At 38.7% G+C, this 19,623-nt stretch overlaps 1 protein-coding gene across 2 annotated transcripts in view; it reads left to right on the top strand.

The window, feature by feature from the left end:
- The window catches only part of ZFAND3 (zinc finger AN1-type containing 3), a 147,946-nt gene that overhangs the window by 103,741 nt on the left and 24,582 nt on the right, over nucleotides 1-19,623 (top strand). Inside the window, exon 4 of one of the 2 annotated variants that reach the window (XM_075707233.1) lies at nucleotides 2,596-2,661. The exons of the other annotated variant lie outside the window; for it this stretch is intronic. Within the exon in view, the coding sequence (XP_075563348.1) occupies nucleotides 2,596-2,661 (66 nt within the window). The remainder of the gene's footprint in view (nucleotides 1-2,595; nucleotides 2,662-19,623) is intronic. 2 annotated transcript variants of the gene reach the window in all.

Genomic DNA, 19,623 nt, shown 5'->3' with positions numbered 1-19,623 from the left:
TTATTAGGCACTGGTGTACGTGCATGCAAATCCCAAGATATTCTTTGTTGAAACTCTGGTGCTCTGCTATACAAATCAAAGCGATATGAAAGTAATACCTAATGAGGGAAGATTAAATAAAAGAAAAACTCTGACACAGGGAAGTGCAGAATACATACCAACTTACTGTACTTTAGAGAGAGAGAAATAAAGATCTTATATTTGGTTGGATGCTGAAAGTATCAACTAGTGTAAATATTTACTGTACAATAATTGCTTATTTGATAGTCCACAATGATAATGCCTGTCTATGTCTATTCAGTGAAAACTGGGAGGATGTAACTAAAATTATTTAAAGAAGAGCTGCTGGATCTTAAGAGGCAGCTGTGGTCTAAAGTCAGTTCATTGAAATTCCATACCCTGTTGTATAAGCTTTGATATATTCAATATCCTGTTGTATATATTGAATATATTCTATATTGAAACCAAATACTATATACTTAGTCTTTGAAAGTTGAGACTGACCTGCTGTGTAATTTTTCTGAATATCGAAAAGGTTTCAATGGAAAACTTGGTGAGGATTGTGTTGCAGTATTGATTTTCTTACCAAATACGCCAAACCCTAGACTAGGCATTTTTTTGAGCCTTTTGTGATAGTATTACTAACATAGATCAAGCTGTTATTTTCTTTTTCTTTTCTTCTTTTTTTTTTTTTTTTTCTTAATATTCTAGCCTAGAAAGAGATAGGTTGTAAAAAATCATTTGAGCTTACTTGACCATTTTTGGTTGTTGCAAAGCAGTTGTTGCTTGCCAATACTGTCAGGCCTGGAGCGGACACCAACATGGTGATACCAGGATGCTTGATCCATCCATCCAGGATGTTTTCCTGTTGGCCAGGGAAGGCTCGCAGCACAGGCCTCCCGGTCCTCCTCGCTGCAGAAGCAACCTTGGCTTTTCTCACATGCAGGCTTGACTCTGCAGAGAGGTCCCCACCACTCCCTTCTGGAGTTCAGCCATTTCTCACCAACTCCCTGCTTAACCAGCCTGCAAAATCCAGCTGTCCCTCACAGCACTGTCTAACCTCTGCCAGCGGCTTACGCTGTTGCCCATCACACACAGCCATTTCCTAGGTCGTGTTCAGTAGTTCCCCGTGTCCTGTTCACTTAGCTTAACCTCACACCAGGCCCTAATGAGTGGCCTCAGTGTTTGCCTGCAGGCCAAACATTGGCCTTTGTAACCACCGCTTTAAAGATTGCCTGTTGCATGGTTATGAAATGATGTATGCTGTCAGAGGGACTTTCTGAGAGAACAGAAAACTCAAGAAGTTTATCAGTCCTTCTCTGGAAAACTGAAAGACTAAAACTTGAGATCTTTGCTCCCAAGTGCATTTCGTTGAAATCAAATGCGCTGAAATAATTTCTTTACATCTTTCCCTCCAGTTGCAGAAGTTGCTTTTCTTTTTTTGTAGTGTTACAATGCTGTGAGTTTTACAGGGTAGACAAAGACCTGATACTTACTGAAAAATAGAAATGAAAGAAAAACTTGAAGGGGGAGCATCTTGGAGAGAAGCAAAAAGAAACCGTTTACTACCAGGCCAGACTTGAAAATATTTGAAAAGAGAAGAACATTGCCAAAGCCACAGTGCTGCTTTCCAGATATGCAAAGACTGAAAAAAAATTTAGGGGGAAAAGTATTTTTCAGGGCGTGAAGACTTATGTTAAAGGTTATCCTGTCATACTAAGCTCTGTTGTATTGCCAGCATAGTACTACTATATCACCAGCAGTCCAGTGCAAACTTGATTATTGGTATTTTGATAGCCAAACTCTACTAGATATAACTTAATTTCAGGCTCTTTAGCATCATCCAATTTATAATATCCAATTATAAAAGTTATGATGTGTTATTACCACTGTCAATTTGTTGTGGCTTCGCTATATGGGGTTTATTTTTATTTATTTATTTTTAATGCAAGTCGCTGAGTACACTCAATTGGTTGCTATTTTAACAAGATCTCTGGAGAACTCTTCAACGGTGATGCATGTAAAGAAAAAAGCCAGAAAGCAATTTGCTACCAGGCAGATACCAGATGAATGGGCAAGAGTCCAGAGTTCAACAAAAAAACTTAAACACGGAAAGAGTTAGTTAGCATATGTTTGTGCCACACTTTGAAAACATAATGCGAACAAGATAAGAGGCAAAGTCGTCATCTCACTGGAGTCAGTGACAAGGTTTCTTTTGACAATCTGGGAAGTGATCACTGGCATTACTTGTGGGTTGGTTAGATACATTTCTAGCTTTGTTCTGACATAAACAGTACCTTTGTCAAGGCTGGAAAAATTACAATTACAGTGTGTATTTTCCTAAAACTGCCTCTTGAAATATGTATAAAGTATAATATAACTTGTCGTTTTGTCCCAACTTCTCATCCTTTTTTTCAGCGCAAGACATACTCGAATTTGACTGGGAAAGAAATACTGAGAATAGTAGACTACTTCCATATGTGCTTTCCAAAGACAAGTGCTCCTCAGCGTTTTATATTCCTAAGTATAATCTTGGTGTGGTTGAATGTTAAGTATAGGTGGTATTTTGAGACATATGATCTTCTCTGTTTCTAGGTGGGCCATGCACAGGTACAGCTCATGCCTCGTTAACCACACCAACCAAAAGATCTTGCGACTCAGGTATGTGTTTTGTGGGGGACGAGGAATTAGATTTGGCATGATATATAGCTCTATGGTTATAGTTTAATAGTCAAGGGTAGTAACTATATCTGGTGAATGCAAAATGAAAATAAATATTGTTGCTTTGCTGTCAGAAATGTTTATATAAAAGGATTTGTATGGCAGATAGTTCATCTCAGAGTCCTGTTAAACATAATTCCATAAATATACTATGTTTTCAGTTAATCTTTGTAAACATAAGACATACAGGAGTAATCGGTTTGATTTAAGTCTAATGATTGTGATAGCATTCTGGAAATCCCTCCTTTAAATGCAAAGTATAGAGTAGAAAACTGTTTGGAGTGTATTTACTTTACTTTCCCTGATCAAAGATGCGGTATAGACAGCTGATGTTTGCATTGAGACTGAATTTTACCTGGTTTGGGTCCTTTCCATAACTTTATTTCTACATGGAGGATATAGATGGATAATCTCTAACGGAGCTAGTGTTAGTAGTGACATGTTAGGTTATTGCCAGGCTGAAGTTGCTGCCTCTGCAGCAGATCTGTCACAAAGAATCTTGTGAGTACTCAGGCAGGCTGGCAGCCAAGTTACCTTGGCTCAGATCTTTTTTAGACTTTGGTTTTGCGTGGATTAAGGATAGCTCATATGATCCTTTCCACCAGCACCACTGTGGGAATCCATAACCTCCTGTGGAGTGGCAGTGGCGGGCATCTAGGTAGTGGTAATGTTCTAGCAGTCTGTGTTTCAAAAATAATTTTTGCCTATATTTGCATTTATGTACCAATTGAGCTGTATTGAGAGTGCAGAAAGCAAGGGTATTTCTGTTTGATTAAGGGGTCTTGTTCTTTCAGGACTTCAAGGTACATTTCCTCTGAGGTCATTCTTTCAAAAAGTGTTTCAAGTTACTGTATCTTTAGCTCAACTGTAGTTATTCCGTATATGCATGTTGTTAGCTTGCAGCGAATGTGTGATGATGCAAGTTGAACTGCAGTGAAGGAAGGTTAAAGAGAAGCTACATTACCTTGCACTTGGTGCAGCTGCAGACGTTTCAAGTAATGCATGATAATCTGTGACAATGCTGGAAGTATTGTTGCCAAAGAACTCTCTAAGTTTGGCACCGGAAGATACTAGATCCAACTTCTCTGGAATAGGAAGACTGTGGATTTTCTTTTCTATGTAGCCATGGAGGTGTGCCTAAACAAGACGGAATGTTTGCTGCTGTATCCCTTGCAAACTACTCTGCTTTGCTTATGGTGTTACTAAATTGTATTTTCTTTATACGTGAGCTGTTGTAATGTTTAACTCTGGTTTTCATTGCAGGGCGATTTAAAAGCTTTCTATGATGCTATAGACACTGAAAACTGACAGTACTCTATGAATATTTAAAAAAAATGTGCTTGTGATTAGCAAAAAGGCAAAAAGTCTGCTATTTGGACTGTCAAATGGCAACAGTAAAAGCTCCTTAGAAAAAAGCAGATGAAGCTACTAGACATGTTGAAAAATATCCATTAAATGGTTGGCTAACTTTGCTCAGTAGTTCTCTTATTTTCGGTTCATGGTAATGTTTGGTTCCTACGTGCTTGTATGTTAATCATTTGGTGTGTTTAGCAAGAAAATAAGGAGATCTTCTTAATTTGATGCCACAAGTTTCATCTTCAGTCAACTAAACCTAATGATTTTATATTACCTCATTTTCCCTCAATGTTTTTTTACATTATTTGCTCAGTGATCTGCATATCTTGTTTGTAGTCTCTCACACTAAGAAACCTGTTACCGGGAGTTACAGTTTTCTTCTCCAGAGCTTGAATTTTAGTAAACTTTCGTTTTTAAAATAAATTTCTATGTTTTCAAAGTCTCCATTTGGGAATCCAGATAAATATGGGAATTGACAAGAAAACATTGGCTACAAAATATTACCCAGAAATGGTGTGACATCTTCAGGCATAAGCAGCAGACTATGTAGGTGAATATTTCACACTACATTCACTTCAGCTTAGTATCCCTTCCTAGAAAGCTATTTAAGTGATACAAGCAATATTTGTCAATACTACACGCTGTTTATAAGTCTCTTTTCTAGAAGTATTCTACATTTCTTCTGCTTGGAAGAGCTTTGAAGGAAGAATGTTCTGGTGGAATTCATCTGTGTAATTTTTTTTTCCCCCCCTTCAAGCATAGTTTTTCCTTAAAGTCTGCCATATATCAGCATTTGAGATGGAAAATTAGAAATTTGACCTAGTTATCTTGTGTGCAGGAGGATATTAAGGAAGACATAAACCTTTCATATTTTATTAGCATTAATGTAAGCATTGAAGAAAGATCAAAACAATATATCTGCCAAGACACAGGAAAAGTTCTCATACAAAAAAAAAGAGGTTTTGGCCTCATTCACTTGTCAGCTCGCATGCTGGAGGAGATGTTCAGATAAAAAATTGTATTCTGACACCAAATAATGGGGTTTTTCCTCTTCCTGTTCGCCAGAATCATTGCTGTGGTAAAAAGTATTTCTATTCCAAAGTGTGCCCATAGGACAAGGATTATAATGGGAAGAAAGAATAAAACCTTGCAATCATTAGTTTAGATGATGCCTCAAAGGTTTTTGAGAGCCAGCGGTCTGAAGATTTTGTAGGAAAAAAGATGGGGCTGTGTGGCCTGGTGTATAGCTTCTTCTGTATTTTGATTTGTTTCTTAATGGTTAGATAATGTTATGATTGGTGGCAGATACTTTGAGGCTTACTCTAGTCAGTAGGGCATCCAGATCCCATTTATATTGAGTGACCATGTTGTGAGAGTGCAGTACCACGTGGCATATTACTCTTCTTTTCTGCTGTACAACTTAAAGATGATTTAATATGCAATTCTAAACAGCCAAATTTTAAAGCATTTTCATGCAGCTTAAAGAAACCTGGAAAAAATCAGTGGAACTGTGTGAGTGCGCTCAGTTAATTTTTAATTGTGTGGTAGAGAGTGTAGTAGAAACAGGCAGATAAAATGCAGTAACGATACAATCAATTCATACATTATATCCATAAAGTCGGTGAATTTTTAAGTACTTTATTTCTCAGTAGCAGTTCATGAGAAACGTGCATCTTTAATATTCTGTAGAGTTATATGTGCAGATAGCTCACATTTTATGAGGATATCTGTCCTAGATGGGTGTGGTGGTATTTATATTGCGTGAGATTATGGTATCTGTCTCATTGCTCTATGGTTTTTCTAGTTTAAAATTTGAGTCTAGAAGGTGCAAATAATTCTTCACTGCTTGAGCAAAGCAGTTAAGCAGGTGTATGGTCCTTTTTGAAGTTTCGGGTTTATTGATGTTCTTATAGTAAGTTGTGTGCTTGATTGTAGCAGTGCCAGAAATCTAAACACTTTGAGGGTGAACCTATACAATTGAGAGGACAGCCTTTTAGGAGTTATAGAAAGGGCACGTTGTGGAAATAGAAGCACACAAATTTTCAGCCAGAGCCAAAACCAAGAAACCATTACTCTTGTGTGAGCATTTTTTTATCAATCTTTATGTGTTAAGGACAAACAGACCTGGTACACCACTAATTAGAATTTTTTTTTTTTTTAAATTGCTCTGAAGTGTTAAGCTCCAGAGCAAAAAATATACAAAAGATTATTGAAGGGGGTTTATATCATTAAAGCACCTTTGACGTATGTTTTTCATTGGTGTTCCAAGGGACTTTTAAGGTGTTCTTTAGCGTTTGACTTCTGGAGGGCATTGTGTTAGAAATCCAACCTTCTTGGAGCTCTCTCACCGGCAGGAAAGTGATGATAGAACAGCCTTCGAGCAGCATAATAAATCACGCAGCCCTGGCAATAATAGTGCCCATTAGGGACGCTCTTTCCCCCCCGCCCCTGCTTGCTTTCCAGCTGTACTAATAGAACAGCGCATCAAGCAAGGCTGTAAATAAAAGTTATAACCTAATAGGTGGGCGCTGAAGTGGAACGGACAGGAGCTGAGGCATGGAGGCCTTATTACTGCTCATCAGCAATTATAAACAGAATAAAGTGTCTGGGACTTGCACTGATGCTGCAAGAGCTAATAGAGGCTGGGAGATGACACCCTACCATGATCAGATGATGTATGTTGATGGGTTTTTACTGTCTCATCTTACTGCCTATTCCTGTGATGCGTTGTATTATCTGTTCTGTGCTTCCATATCTATCTGGATGGACAGATTGGTTTCCTCTGCCGCTCAGAGGAGCTTGAGCACATATACTTAAGCTTGCTTTTTTGCATGTATACTTTGCATTAGTTGCCAGTACTGGTTATATAAGAGCCTTTGCAAAGTGTTATGATTATTGTAGATTAAAATCCTCCTAATGGGAAGGATCATAATAATCATATCTGTAAACAAATTTAAGGACGTGCTGCAATTGTAGGATTTATTTTCATTCTCACCTTGTTCAACTTTACAAAATCACCCTCATTCATTAGAAATAGTGGATGTGGTCACCTGAACTATCTTTTACAGTAGATGCATCCAAAGAGAGAGAATCCAAAGAGATGGGCTTGGGGTCAATATATCAAAAAGTTTGTTAAAAGTCAGCTATAGCTGTGACGATCCTTGCCTCTGAGTTATAAAATCTTCAGCTGTTCCTGGGAAGGTTTTTAAGAGCTTGTTAGCACACAGTAATTGGTAATATTCACAAAAAAGTCTTTCTTGATCTTTTATCTATCACAGAGAGTCTAGCGCATTTCTGTGCTAGACATCTAAATCATCTCTTTACTAAACCATAGTGAAAAAAAGCCTTGAAATTTAGCCTGTACTTTCTTTAATCTAAAGAGAAGTTTTGCAAGCATCTTCATAGTTCGTACATTAATCACTCATGCTGTTTACTTCTGAAGAGAATTTTCTTCTGAGTAGTGGAAAAAAGAAAACATTCAGAAATGGTGTGCAGCAGCATGACAGCATGTGAAAACAGCGACTCCTATCCTTGTCTATTCAGTACAGCCAGGATAAAATAAATAGATTATTTTTCTGTCATCTTATGATATTAGGACAGGAATACTTACATCTGCCTGTATTATAGTACGCTAAGCTGAGATGAATGGAAACTCATCCTTTTCATAGTTAGTGTTTCTTTGAAATTAGCTTTCATACTTGCTGGTTCCCAGGTGTTCCTTTCCTTTGCATCATTCATAAAGTGAGGAAGCTAGATAGTTGGAAGTGGCCAAAGGGACAAAAAAAAAATGTAATGTGACTGTGGAAGCCCTGTTTCACATACTGTATAGATAATTAGAAGTACCTACGGACAGTGTTTTGAAGATGTTTATAAAATGTGCTAGTAATTCCTACTCAGGAATAACTCTTTTTTCTAATCAGTCTGTTGAAGCCATTCATGAAAGGATTTCTGGCCTTAAGAAATAAAATTACTGTTGTGGAATAGCATAAGTAGATGAATATGATAATTTATATGCTTATTAATGCTTCTCATTTTATAACATTGTATTCCCCAAAATTGTACTAACTCAGATTAATTCTCTTAAGAGCATGTAAGGCAATCATGTATGATCTCCATGTTACTAATGCATCCTTTCTAAAGACAACAAGAAGACCTCAGGAACAGGATTGCCGCTTTCCCATTGAGTGATATGTCAGTCTATCTTTGTAGTTAGCTACCTCACGCAAAAAGCGGGATTCGGTGCATGCTAGTGTGAGTGGCAGAAATGTGTACCAATTTAAGTAGATTTTGGTTATACAGGGGCGCATATGTTATGAGAAACAAATTTTTCCTCCTTTGTGAGGAGGAAAAAAAATCCCCATTGCAATAGAATTAAAAAATTCTCATCAAAATATATATGTGGATGGGGAATAAGGGTCTCCTGGCCCGTATAACCTCCCAGCAGGTGCTGAGACACACACCTCTGTACCTCATAATACTCCCAACTATCTGAGATCAGGACCATGTTGTCAGTTCATTCAGAGTCGGAGTTTTCAAGTCCAGCATCCTAATAGAGAATGTTCTCCATGTACTTAAAACTGTTCCTCCTACTACCTTTACTTATCCTCTTAAATCACCCAAATTCATCTTCTTTTATCCTTTGTGCTGTTCAGATATGCCCTTGAACCTTCCTTTTTCACTCTTACTTCACCAAATAACCTGTTTAAGACTTTTTTTTATTACTTGTAATTCCTCAGCTTTCACTTGTCTTTATCCCTTTTTGCTGCTCTTGATTCAAATTTTTCACGTGTTTTCATTTTCATGTCCTGAATCCCATTATGAAAAACACCACATTTGAAGTAGAACAACTTTGAGGAAAATGTGCTTAAGTCCAGAGGACAGGATGATCTCTTGAAAGGACTTCACATTGAATTGGAAGCCAGTAGGAAATTATTTTGAATGTCAAATTAAAGGTAATACCAGATGATAGGAGAATAGTAAACTCTGTCTCTGGATTAGCTGTGTTAGGAAGAATATAGCAGGCAGATCAAGGGAAGAGATTTTCCCCCTCTAGTTGGCACTGGAACAGGTACCCACAGAGGCTGCAAAATCTTAGTCCTTGAAAATTTTTGAACACGGACTGGACCAGGCCCTGAGCAACCTGATCCAGCTTTGATGTTTACCTTGCATCAAGCAGGAGGCTGGACTAAGTGACCCCCAGAAATCCCTTCCAATCTAATTTTTTCAATGACACTAACAGAAAATGAATATGATCTGAGTGATTAAAGGTATTTAGTCTAACCTCAGTAGCATTCATAGCACTTAATGAGAGCTCAGGCAGGTAGGCTCTAGAAGTACAGGTGACTGTTTAGTGCCTCACACATTGCAGAGAAGAGCCAGGAGACAGACTCGTGGAAAGGTGGGAGAGTTGGAATGGTCAATGCAAAGCAAAGAGCTGGGAGAACAGTCCTTGCAGCAGGCTTCTCGGTGGCCATAAGCAGGATAAGCAAAGTGCAATTCACTAAATCAGATACTCTCCTGTCCTGAAAAAATTTGTGCTGCTGCCCGTATCGCTTTCTCACCACTTTTTCTCTATGATCTGATAGGTGCTTTTCAGTCTGGTTGGTGAAATTCTTGCCAAATACGAAATTGTATGTTTTTAAGGTCATTATCTTTTAAAATTCAAATATTACCACATCTTTGTATTAAAGTCTTAGGGAATTATGACAAAGGATTTGTCCTCTAATTCGTTGAAACAGAAGAGTAAATATTTTATTCTTTATGTGTATTTTGATTAAAATGAAACAACATTACCTAGAATATTTTTTTTAGTGGTTTCATGCCATGTTTAGTTTTCAGAACTGTCAGGATCTCTTTGATCAGTTAACTGACCTTTGACAGTAGGTACATAGTTATTATTAGAGAATATACATCTATTAAGCTTACTTGGCATTATGCTCCCAACAGCTCTGAATTCCTTGTTTCATTACCAGCATCCACCCACAGACTGCTGGAAAACCATTCCCAAATAACAAAATTGCAGCTCATAACTTTAAATGAACTTCATCTCTGTTAATTTCAAGGGCAAAGAAATCAGGGTTACTTGTCTTGCATTTCCTACCTACAACCTCTTCCTAAAACTTAGTAAAAATATATATTGGAACAGGATTCAGGGAGCTTAGGGTTTGCTTTAATTTTGATTGGGCTTGCCCAATAGCAAGACAACACGGAAATGTTGCAAAGAATAGTTGAGGTTGTTCACTTCAAAATCTGTGAGGAACTCTGCTCCTGGCAGTCCGAAGAACTGAACTGATTTTACCTCAGTGTGTTGCAGTCAGCACCTTGGTCAGATCTGTACAGATCAGACAACTTTCTTACTGGTATGCTTTAGCAAATGAGACACAGCTTTTTATTGTTCTAAATTTGTTATTTTATTGCACTGCAGGTTTTTTTAACAAGTTCAGCATTAAATAACTGGCCCGAAATGTATTTAAAAACACATAGCCATTTATATTTGCTTTTTTTTTTTTTTTACTATCTTAAAGTAAAACACATGTAACATGCAGGGAGCTAATCCATGAACCTATTATTGCTATATTTTTTGATGTGAGGGCAGTGCCCCAAAGGTTTCATCTGACTCTTGGTGAAGGCCTCTATTCTGACTAAAGATTTCAGTGAGCATCAGACAGCTTTTAAGTATAAGTTTTCACTATTTTCCATTTAGGTATTAATTTTCATAAGGACCTTAAAAATATATGGAAGTAATTTTAGAGTCTCTTAGAAGTGTGCTTAAGTCTGTTGTGCATACACAGGGGAAAGTGTATCTTCCCACAAAGTGAGGGTTTTATAAATATTTGCATGTTCACTGAATTGTCATTCAAACAAGTTACCTCTTTTTCCTATTCCTGTTCCAAATTATTTTCCACAACATAAACTTCAGGAAATAACTAATGAGACCAACATCTTGGGGCAGAAGAGGGTTGAAAAAGATCTGGATGTAAGATACAAGACAGTGCATGTACTGTTGCATCCTCTGAGTTTCACTGATCTGTTCTACCTCTCCCTTTGTGTAGATCTGGTCTTTGGTTCAGGTTCATGAAGATGCCTCCCAAATATTTCCTTTCAAAACAGTAAGAACTGCCCAGTAAACCAGCCAGACTTTTGATGTATTGTAGACAGCAATCAGGTGTACAGAAATTGTCTTCTATGCCGGAGCTTATTGTTTTTTCCCCACAAAAATTGCTAGACAAAGTACCACAATCGAAATATACACTGATTTTTAAGCTTTATTTAAAATAACTGGATCAAAATCAAGTGTTTTTTGAAGGTAGATTAGCTGTACGTTTCAGAACCTACTCTTAACACATTCCGTAAAATTTTTATCGAAATACAAGAGCTCTTAGGTTTTTTCCCTAACGTTAATCAGTTACAGTCCTTGGAATTATAGTCTCTCACTGCAGGATTTCTGTTGCTAATGGCATCACTGAGGTTCTGCAGTTAATGACAAATAAGTTTTTTTGAAAGATAAATTGAAAATATATATATTTTTCAATGCTAGCAGGTGAGAGTTCTTTACAATTCCTCTTCTCAATCTGTGTCTTAGCCTTGGAAAACCCTTATTACACCAATGGGGGGAAGGGTGTACTAAGAAAAACTCAGTGTATGAGTGAAAAATAACAGAGCAAGTAGTTTCTATATAAACTGGTTTTAGGCTGTTAGTTTGAAGAATTACCTTCCCTGAATACTGTATACCATCTGATTGATGAGGAAATAGCTGGAGTATACTACTAGGGTTTTGAAGCAGAGCAGCACCGCTTATTTATGCACTCCTGAGCTGACAAGTGAATATGCAATACTTCTAGCATTATCTATTCTTGTTAATCCACTGTTAGAGAATTTCACAAAGCAGTAAGAGTGCTCTCATTAAGGTCAGCAAAAACAAAACTATGATATTACTGAATGCTTTTGAATTTCCCATTTTATCAGAACCAGTGTAAGCTTATTTGTATGTGTTTGTACATACATATTCATATATGTAAATATACATATTTGAATACCAGTCAGTAGTCTTCAGGTGCTGTGGAATGGCCAAGATGTTCATGATTTGTCTTAATAACTTTTTCATCATGTATATTCCTGTGTTACAGCTTTTTTTCTCCTTTCCTGTGTTTCTGTTTTTCCATTTAGCTATCTGTATTTGTGCGTTATTTCTTCACTTAATAATCCTATTCTGATTATTCAGGCCACTTATGATATCATTTGTTCTCCAACTTTAACTGTCACTAGAATCTGCCATTGTCCCTCTCCCAACCCTAACCCTATACTGCTAAAATACGTAATTTAATAATGAGAAAACAAGTTCAAATTGACACCTGTAAAAATTTTTTTTTTTTTTTTTTTTTTTTTTTTTTTTTTTTTTTTTTTTGAAAACTAGTGAGCTTAGTGTTGTGGCCTTTTTTCTCTTCTGGCCTCTTCAAGGTTCGTTCTTTTTAATAGTCTGAATTTATGAAGGGCTTGAGATGCTGTTTGTCAGCTATTAAAAAAAACCCAACAACCCAAACCAGCTTCCTTTAACATCCGTAGAATAGTATCAAGCTTCTACACCGCATAAATTGCCCCCAGTAATCAAGGCAACGGGAATTCAGTCTCATGCCTGCACACACTGGCAGTCGTGCTCTGCGTATGGTTTTGCTGTCAGCAGCTGTTTTTAAAGACGTTCTTCAGCTGTTTACCCTTGTAGCAAGAGACGGGCAGCGAGCAGCAGGCCGAGCGCTCAGCAGGACTGTCCAGCCTGCTCGCTCTCCACAAACTCAGCCGTTGTTGTGGGCTCCGGAGGTTTACAGGCTTGGCCCCTTGGTGTAATTCAGGAAGGGAACCCCATTTACCTAGTCTTCTAAATAAACAAGGTCCTTCTCTCAGTCAGCAGCAATAGGGGTGGCCATTGCCTTAGGAAATGTTTCAACTAATTGAAATGCCCTAAGTTAATCCATCAAAGGAACTGTAGAGTACAGGTGCCTGAATACATTTAAATATGTACTTGTTTGAATCAATTGAGTTTGAGAAATAAATGAACATTTCCATTCACTAAAGACATGCTGACATCAGAAAGTGTAGGGGAGAATAATGCAAGAATTTAAGTATAAAACAGATGTAGTACAGGAGCCTAAACATGAGATGAAAACTAATTAGCTTTTCGCTTAATTTAGCAATTACAAAATTTATTGACAAGAAAGGATAATAGGCATTTTCACACTCTTTCTAATTAGAACTTAGCTAAAACACATGCGGTAGCCTGTTTAGCTCACTATTTGTCATACAATTTTCAGTGTGCTTTTATCATAAATCACAGAATAACTATTCTATGGCTGGAAGGGACCATTAAAGGTCATCTTGTCCAACACCCCTGCAACAAGCAGGGACATCTTCTACCAGATCAGGTTGCTCAGAGCCCTGTCCAACCTGACCTTGAATGTTTCCAGGGATGGGGCATCTACCACCTCCGTGGGCAATCTGTGCTAGTGTTTCACCACCCTCGTTGTAAAAAATTTCTTCCTTATATGTAGTCTGAATCTACCCTCTTTTAGTTTAAAACCATTACACCTTGTCCTGCCCTGCTAAACAGGCCCTGCTAAAAAAATTCTAATGCTAAAAATGATTTCATTCATCTGGGTTACTGGCACTATGTTAGTCTCTTCCATTTCATTAGAGATTGTAGTTAATAGCCTCATTAAGTTACACTGCAGTACAGTGTACTTCCTTTTTCATGGATGATAGTACCAACAATACCGGTTCAGAGGAAAACAAAAAATGTGAGAGGTAGGAAGGAATTAGTATATTATTTTATTTTATTTTCCTGTCCATGAATCTCAGAATTACAGAATGGCTGAGGGTCGAAGGGGCCCCTGGAGACCACCTAGTCCAACCTCCTTGCTCAGGAGCAGGGCCACCTAGAGCAGGCTGGGGGCTGGTTTTGAGCACCTCTGAGGATGGAGCCTCCACAACCCCCTGGGGCAACCTGTGCCAGTGTCGGGTCTCCCCTACAGTAAAAAAGCATTTTCTAATACGTTGTCGTGGTTTAGCCCCAGCCAGCAACTAAGCACCACGCAGCCGCTCGCTCACTCCCCCTACCCCAATGGGATGGGGGAGAGAATTGGAGGAGTAAGAGTGAGAAACATTCCTGGGTTGAGATAAGAACAGTTTAATAATTGAAATAAAGTAAAAGAGTAACGATAATAACAACAACATAATAATGATAATAATAATAATATACAAAGCAAGTGATGCACAATGCAATTGCTCACCACCCGCCGACTGATACCCAGACAGTTCCCGAGCAGCAATCGCTGCTCCCTGGCCACCCCCCCCAGTTTCTATACTGAGCATGACGTCATATGGTATGGAATAGCCCTTTGGTCAGTTTGGATCAACTATTCTGGCTGTGCCCCCTCCCAGCTTCTTGTGCACCTGGCAGAGCATGGGAAGCTGAAAAGTCCTTGGCTAGCCTAAGCAGTACTTAGCAACAACTAAAACATCAGTGTTATCAACATTCTTCTCATCCTAAATCCAAAACACAGCACTATGCCTGCTACTAGGAAAAAAATTAACTCTATCCCAGCCGAAACCAGGACATACGTAAATGAAATGTTACTAAAACTATATGGTTATGGTCCCACATTTTTCTGTTTTCCCAAAGTTGTGTGCCAGCAGTAATACATGCACTAACACTCATTCACATACACATGTAAAATTTTAACTAGAGAGTGTTAAGTTTTGAAGTTTGGTGATAAGAAACACAAATTAGGTTGATGCGTGTAAACCACTGGGGGGCAGGGGGAGGGCAGTTGCCTGGTTTCCTAAGGAAATAAGGCCCCCGTAGTCCTGCAGTAACTTCTGAATCTCTGGGTTTATTTTAATCAAATTTCACAAAGGTGTCAAGGTCTTGAACACACTAATCCCACATGCAGGTTTTGTGAAAACTGGCAGCTTAGTACTTGGAGGGGGTACACATGCGACACGATGCAAATCAGTGTCCCTCTCGTGGGTGACCTCCCCTCTGCATCAGGCCAGGTTGCTTTCTGGGGGGTGACTGGTGGCTGGGGGCCCCACCTTGCCTTGCCTGTGTTTCGGATTCAAGTCACCTGGAGCTGCTAGGCTGTGTTAGTTGTGTTAGCTCAGCCACAGCCCTATGCTGTTATGCAGCATATTTGCTTAAGCGTAGGACTGTACTTGTGCACTGTAAGACATGCTGTCAGCCACGTACACAAGTTTTGTGATGCTCTGGAGTGTTCATCTTTGTGTTTTACAAATGCCTGGTCTCACTGTGCTAGCAAAGTGCTTGGTACTGCACAAGTTTGAGTCTCCTTTCCTTGCAACATGTGCATCATGTGCCAGCTCTCATTTTGGGGAAATTAAGCCATGCCATTGTTGAGCTCAAAAATAATGCTTACACTCAAAGCAATATACATGCTGCATTTAATTTTTTTGCTGTTTTTTAGTGTTCATTTAAAAAAAAATGCAAACACTTTAAGTCACGTCTGAAACAGAAGCCTTTTTCTTAATATCTATTGCAAAGGGGGATGGAGAGTTTTGCTGGCAGAGTTTGAAGCACATTAGTAATGTTTCACACTTGAAATGTCTTGCAGCGACTCTTTCTATTACGTATCTCAAACAGCTAGGCTAAAAGTTGTTGGGGTTTTTTTTGTTGTTATTTGGCTGGTTGGTTTTACTCATTAGGGCTAGAAACAAGTACTGTTGAATGGTTTTAGGTAATTGATGTAGAAATAACAACTTCCGTAACGCAGCTTCTGGGGATTATTTGTAGTCTCCAGAGTGATTTCACAGGGAGCCTCCTGAGGCAAAGAAGGGGCTGACAGGACTTGAGTTCCATAGGGACTATTCGTATACAGTCTCTCCACTCCACATTGTTTAGGGACAGTGAGTTTTAGTGCAATTGCTTTTAAACTCAGCAGGGGCGGGGGGATAAATCAGTAAAATGGTGATACTAGAAAACAGATTATGTGGTTAAATGTTACCAAAGGGTTTACGAAAGAATTTTTGAAACATCTGTCTGTAGTGTTTTAAGAAAAATTGAGGTGAATTCATGAAAGAAATGAATTTCTTAGGAGCATGAGTGCTTCCAAAGAGGTATGCACTTAAGCTTCTGACAAAGCTTTGAGATGTAGTCTTGATTGCATGAGGGGATGAGATGTTCATCTCAATGTAAATATCAGAGTTTCAAAATAACTGTTTCCATGGCGTTATACAGCAACAGGGAGGAACTGAGGTGGTCACAGTTGTCAAACTTGGCTCATAAGATGTTAATCTTCAATTTCTGTCTCTTCATTAATAGTCAACAAGCAAATGGGTGTTGGAACTGTGTTAATTTCGGGTTCATTTGAAGTAGAGGAGATGATTTTAAATTATGATTCTGGTAACTGTGGTAGGAAAGATTTGTAAAGAGGCAGTTTTCTCTAGATGAAATTTCTAATGCATAGTCAACATGCCAGGGAATTAAGTAATCCCTCATCTAAAAATGGAATAAGGAAGGAGGAAAAAAAAAAGCCCCTAGAAACTGGCAAGAAGATATTGCTCAAACTTTAGTTAATCCCTGTTATGTAGTTATTGTCTGTGATTGTGCATGTTTCTTCATGGACAGAGGTTTTAACAGCTCAGGCTCCTTTTAAAATAGTTTCAGAGGAGATGGCAGTGATGTTTGAGGGTTCATTAATTGTTGCTCTAACTGGTGTTTCCACAGGCAGCTGAGATCAGAAATGTCAGTCTGTCAGTGTGATGGGTTCTTTATGAAAAGGAAGAAAACCTGAGTGTCTCAAAAGCTGTCATCAAACCAGAGATTAAACAGATCATCTCATTCTTGAAGCAAGCAGCATCAGAGGAGGGCTCTTTCTCTTACTACTCTCCCATCTCTTCCTTCCTTCCTCCTTCCCTGTTACATTTTCTCAGCCCACGTCTCTGCTGGGCTTAGAGCTTCGCACCCTCTCCCCAAAATGCCATGAAAGAGCCATCATGATTGTAAGTGAAGCCATGTGCGTGCAGCCTGCAAACTCCTCCATGTCAGGAGAGTAAGAGAGTGGGATTCAGCTCTGACAGTCGTAACACCATGCATTTGGAAAACTTTGAGGGGACAACATGAGTAATGAAGACGAGAACAGTGACAGTAAGGAACAAATGTGAGTTTCTGCCCAAGACGTAACAGAATTTTTAAGCATTACTCTGCTTGTTGTTTCCAGACAAGCCTCCAGTTTCAGTCTTGCTCAATTACTTTGTTCTCTCTTTTCAAATGGGAGTTTGATAGAGTCACCACTATTAGAAGAATCTCCATCATCAGATATAGATTAGAAGAATCCTTATTTCTTAACTCTGAATTCAAATTGCGATGGGAGAGTGTCAGTGGCAGTTACTCTGCTGAACAATTTCTTTGTGAAATTTTGGGGATGTCTCATCTCTATTGTTTTTCTTCATTTTTACAGAAAAGTTTTATGATTTTTGACATCTGCAGGTAAAAGGGAAGCATTCTTTTTTTTTTTTTTTTTAACAGACTGGGTATTTGTTGGTATAGGTGTAATGCTAAAATGTAAGTTGAGTGTGGAATATGTTTCTTAAAAGCAAAGCAAGAAGTAATTCTTGTTGCATGAACCATCCTTCTAAGGAAAGCCACTGTGAGTCACTGGCTGAAAGAATCCTCTTCTCTGTAGCCATTTTTGAATGTTTAATAGTTCACACTGGGGATTTACTCAAGTCTAGTTTCTACACTAGAAACCTGTTTCTAGGGGGAGGGGGTGGGTGGTTCTTAATCCAGGTAGTAAAGCTATGCATGACAATTCCCTTTCGCTATCAGATCTCTGAAGTTTAGTGTTGCAAGATTCCAGGTGCTGGAAGAAATCTTTTTGCATCCCGTATTGCTTGTGTCAGTATTGTGGAAGGCAACATCATCTGGAAGAAACGCATGCAGGACTGAATCTCAAAGTTCTGATTTATAATCTGTGCTTTCTCCTCGCTCTTTGTACTTGCCCATGAGAAGATGTAACCATGTGTACTGTTGGTCTGTTTTGTAATGAGTATTAGCTTGTGCTTGTGTGTTCAAGGCACTGTGCAGTCAATGATCAGACAGCTGGCACTGTCCCTGAGAGTCAGGCTAAGTTTGCCTCAGTGTTAACACTGTTTAATTCATGGCAAAAAGATATGCATTTTAAAAAATGAGATACCTAAATTTTCATTTCTATCATATTAACCAACTTATGTTAATATTCAATTAGTCATTACCAATTAACAGGAAATGTATAATTAAATATTTTAATTATAGGACTACTAGCCTGACTTGGAGTAGCTATTTTTCTCATTAAGGCACATGGCTTCATTAACTGATTAGACACTGGTTGACTCATGCACATGAATCCCTCATTTGGACTTTATTGTAAGCAGACCACTATGGTTTCCAGTGGCTTAATTCAGCATGCCAAATGCACTTCTGAGAAGTACCAGAATGGCTTGTCTTTCCAGAAGCAAAGAACTGTGGGAGGTAGCTATTTCAAAATAGCAGTGCATCTGTTTCTCTGAGTAATGAATAAACTGCAAATCATGTATTTCCCCATCTTTGGCAACAAGGTGGGCTGGAGCAGATTTCTGCTGAACCCTGAATCAGCCAGGCTACAGTACATAGGCTGCCTGTTGAAGGGTGCACCCTACTGCGTTCAAGGCTAGGCTGCTCTTCTAGGCACTCTGACAACAAGGGTCTGTGTGATAGGACCCTTGCCCTGCAGTACGAGTTGGGATCTCTGCAGTCTGTTCAGAGGATCTTGCTCTTGGATCATCTTCTGCAGAGATTTAATGTAAGACAGGACTAGTTGTTCCATAATGGAACATATGAGTCCATATGGGCTCAAGCTGCGTCAGGGGAGGTTTAGATTGGATATTAGGAAAAATTTCTTCACGGAAAGGGTAGTCAAGCATTGGAACAGGCTGCCCAGAGAGGTGGTGGAGTCACCATCCCTGGAAGTGTTCAAAAAACAGGTAGACGTCGCACTTTGGGACATGGTTTAGTAGACATGGTGGTGTTGGGTTGATGGTTGGACTGATGATCTTAGGGTCCTTTCCAACCTTAATGATTCCTAGTTTTTACTTTCATTATAAGTAATCCAGCCACCAAGCCAGGAAACATGAAATTGCTACTCTCCCCTTAATTGGTTTAGTGGTGGACTTGGTAATGTTAGGTTAATGGTTGGACTGGATGATTTTAAAGGTCTTTTCCAACCTGAACGATTCTATGATTCTGTGATTCTATAACTGTATTAATTCATCATGCACTACTTTCTTTTCCTTGTCAAGGCTCCTGCAGAGCCAGGCATGCAGAGGTGGAGTACATTACGTACTGAACATTCGTTTAGGCCTAATAGATGTATTTTGTAAGGTGTAAGTTGTAATCTATGACATTGATCAAAAAGAAAGCTGTATTGAGGCACACATCAGATAAAATTATTGCGGCTTAATAAAAACTTATCACCTGTATACTGTGCAGAAAGCAGCTCACTTTTCTATTAAATGTGAGATGCG

Source organism: Pelecanus crispus, chromosome 3 (genome assembly GCF_030463565.1).
Source record: "Pelecanus crispus isolate bPelCri1 chromosome 3, bPelCri1.pri, whole genome shotgun sequence".
NCBI classification, from domain to species: domain Eukaryota; kingdom Metazoa; phylum Chordata; class Aves; order Pelecaniformes; family Pelecanidae; genus Pelecanus; species Pelecanus crispus.
Note: the sequence above shows the minus strand (reverse complement) of the source record. Positions and strands in the feature narration are given on the sequence as shown.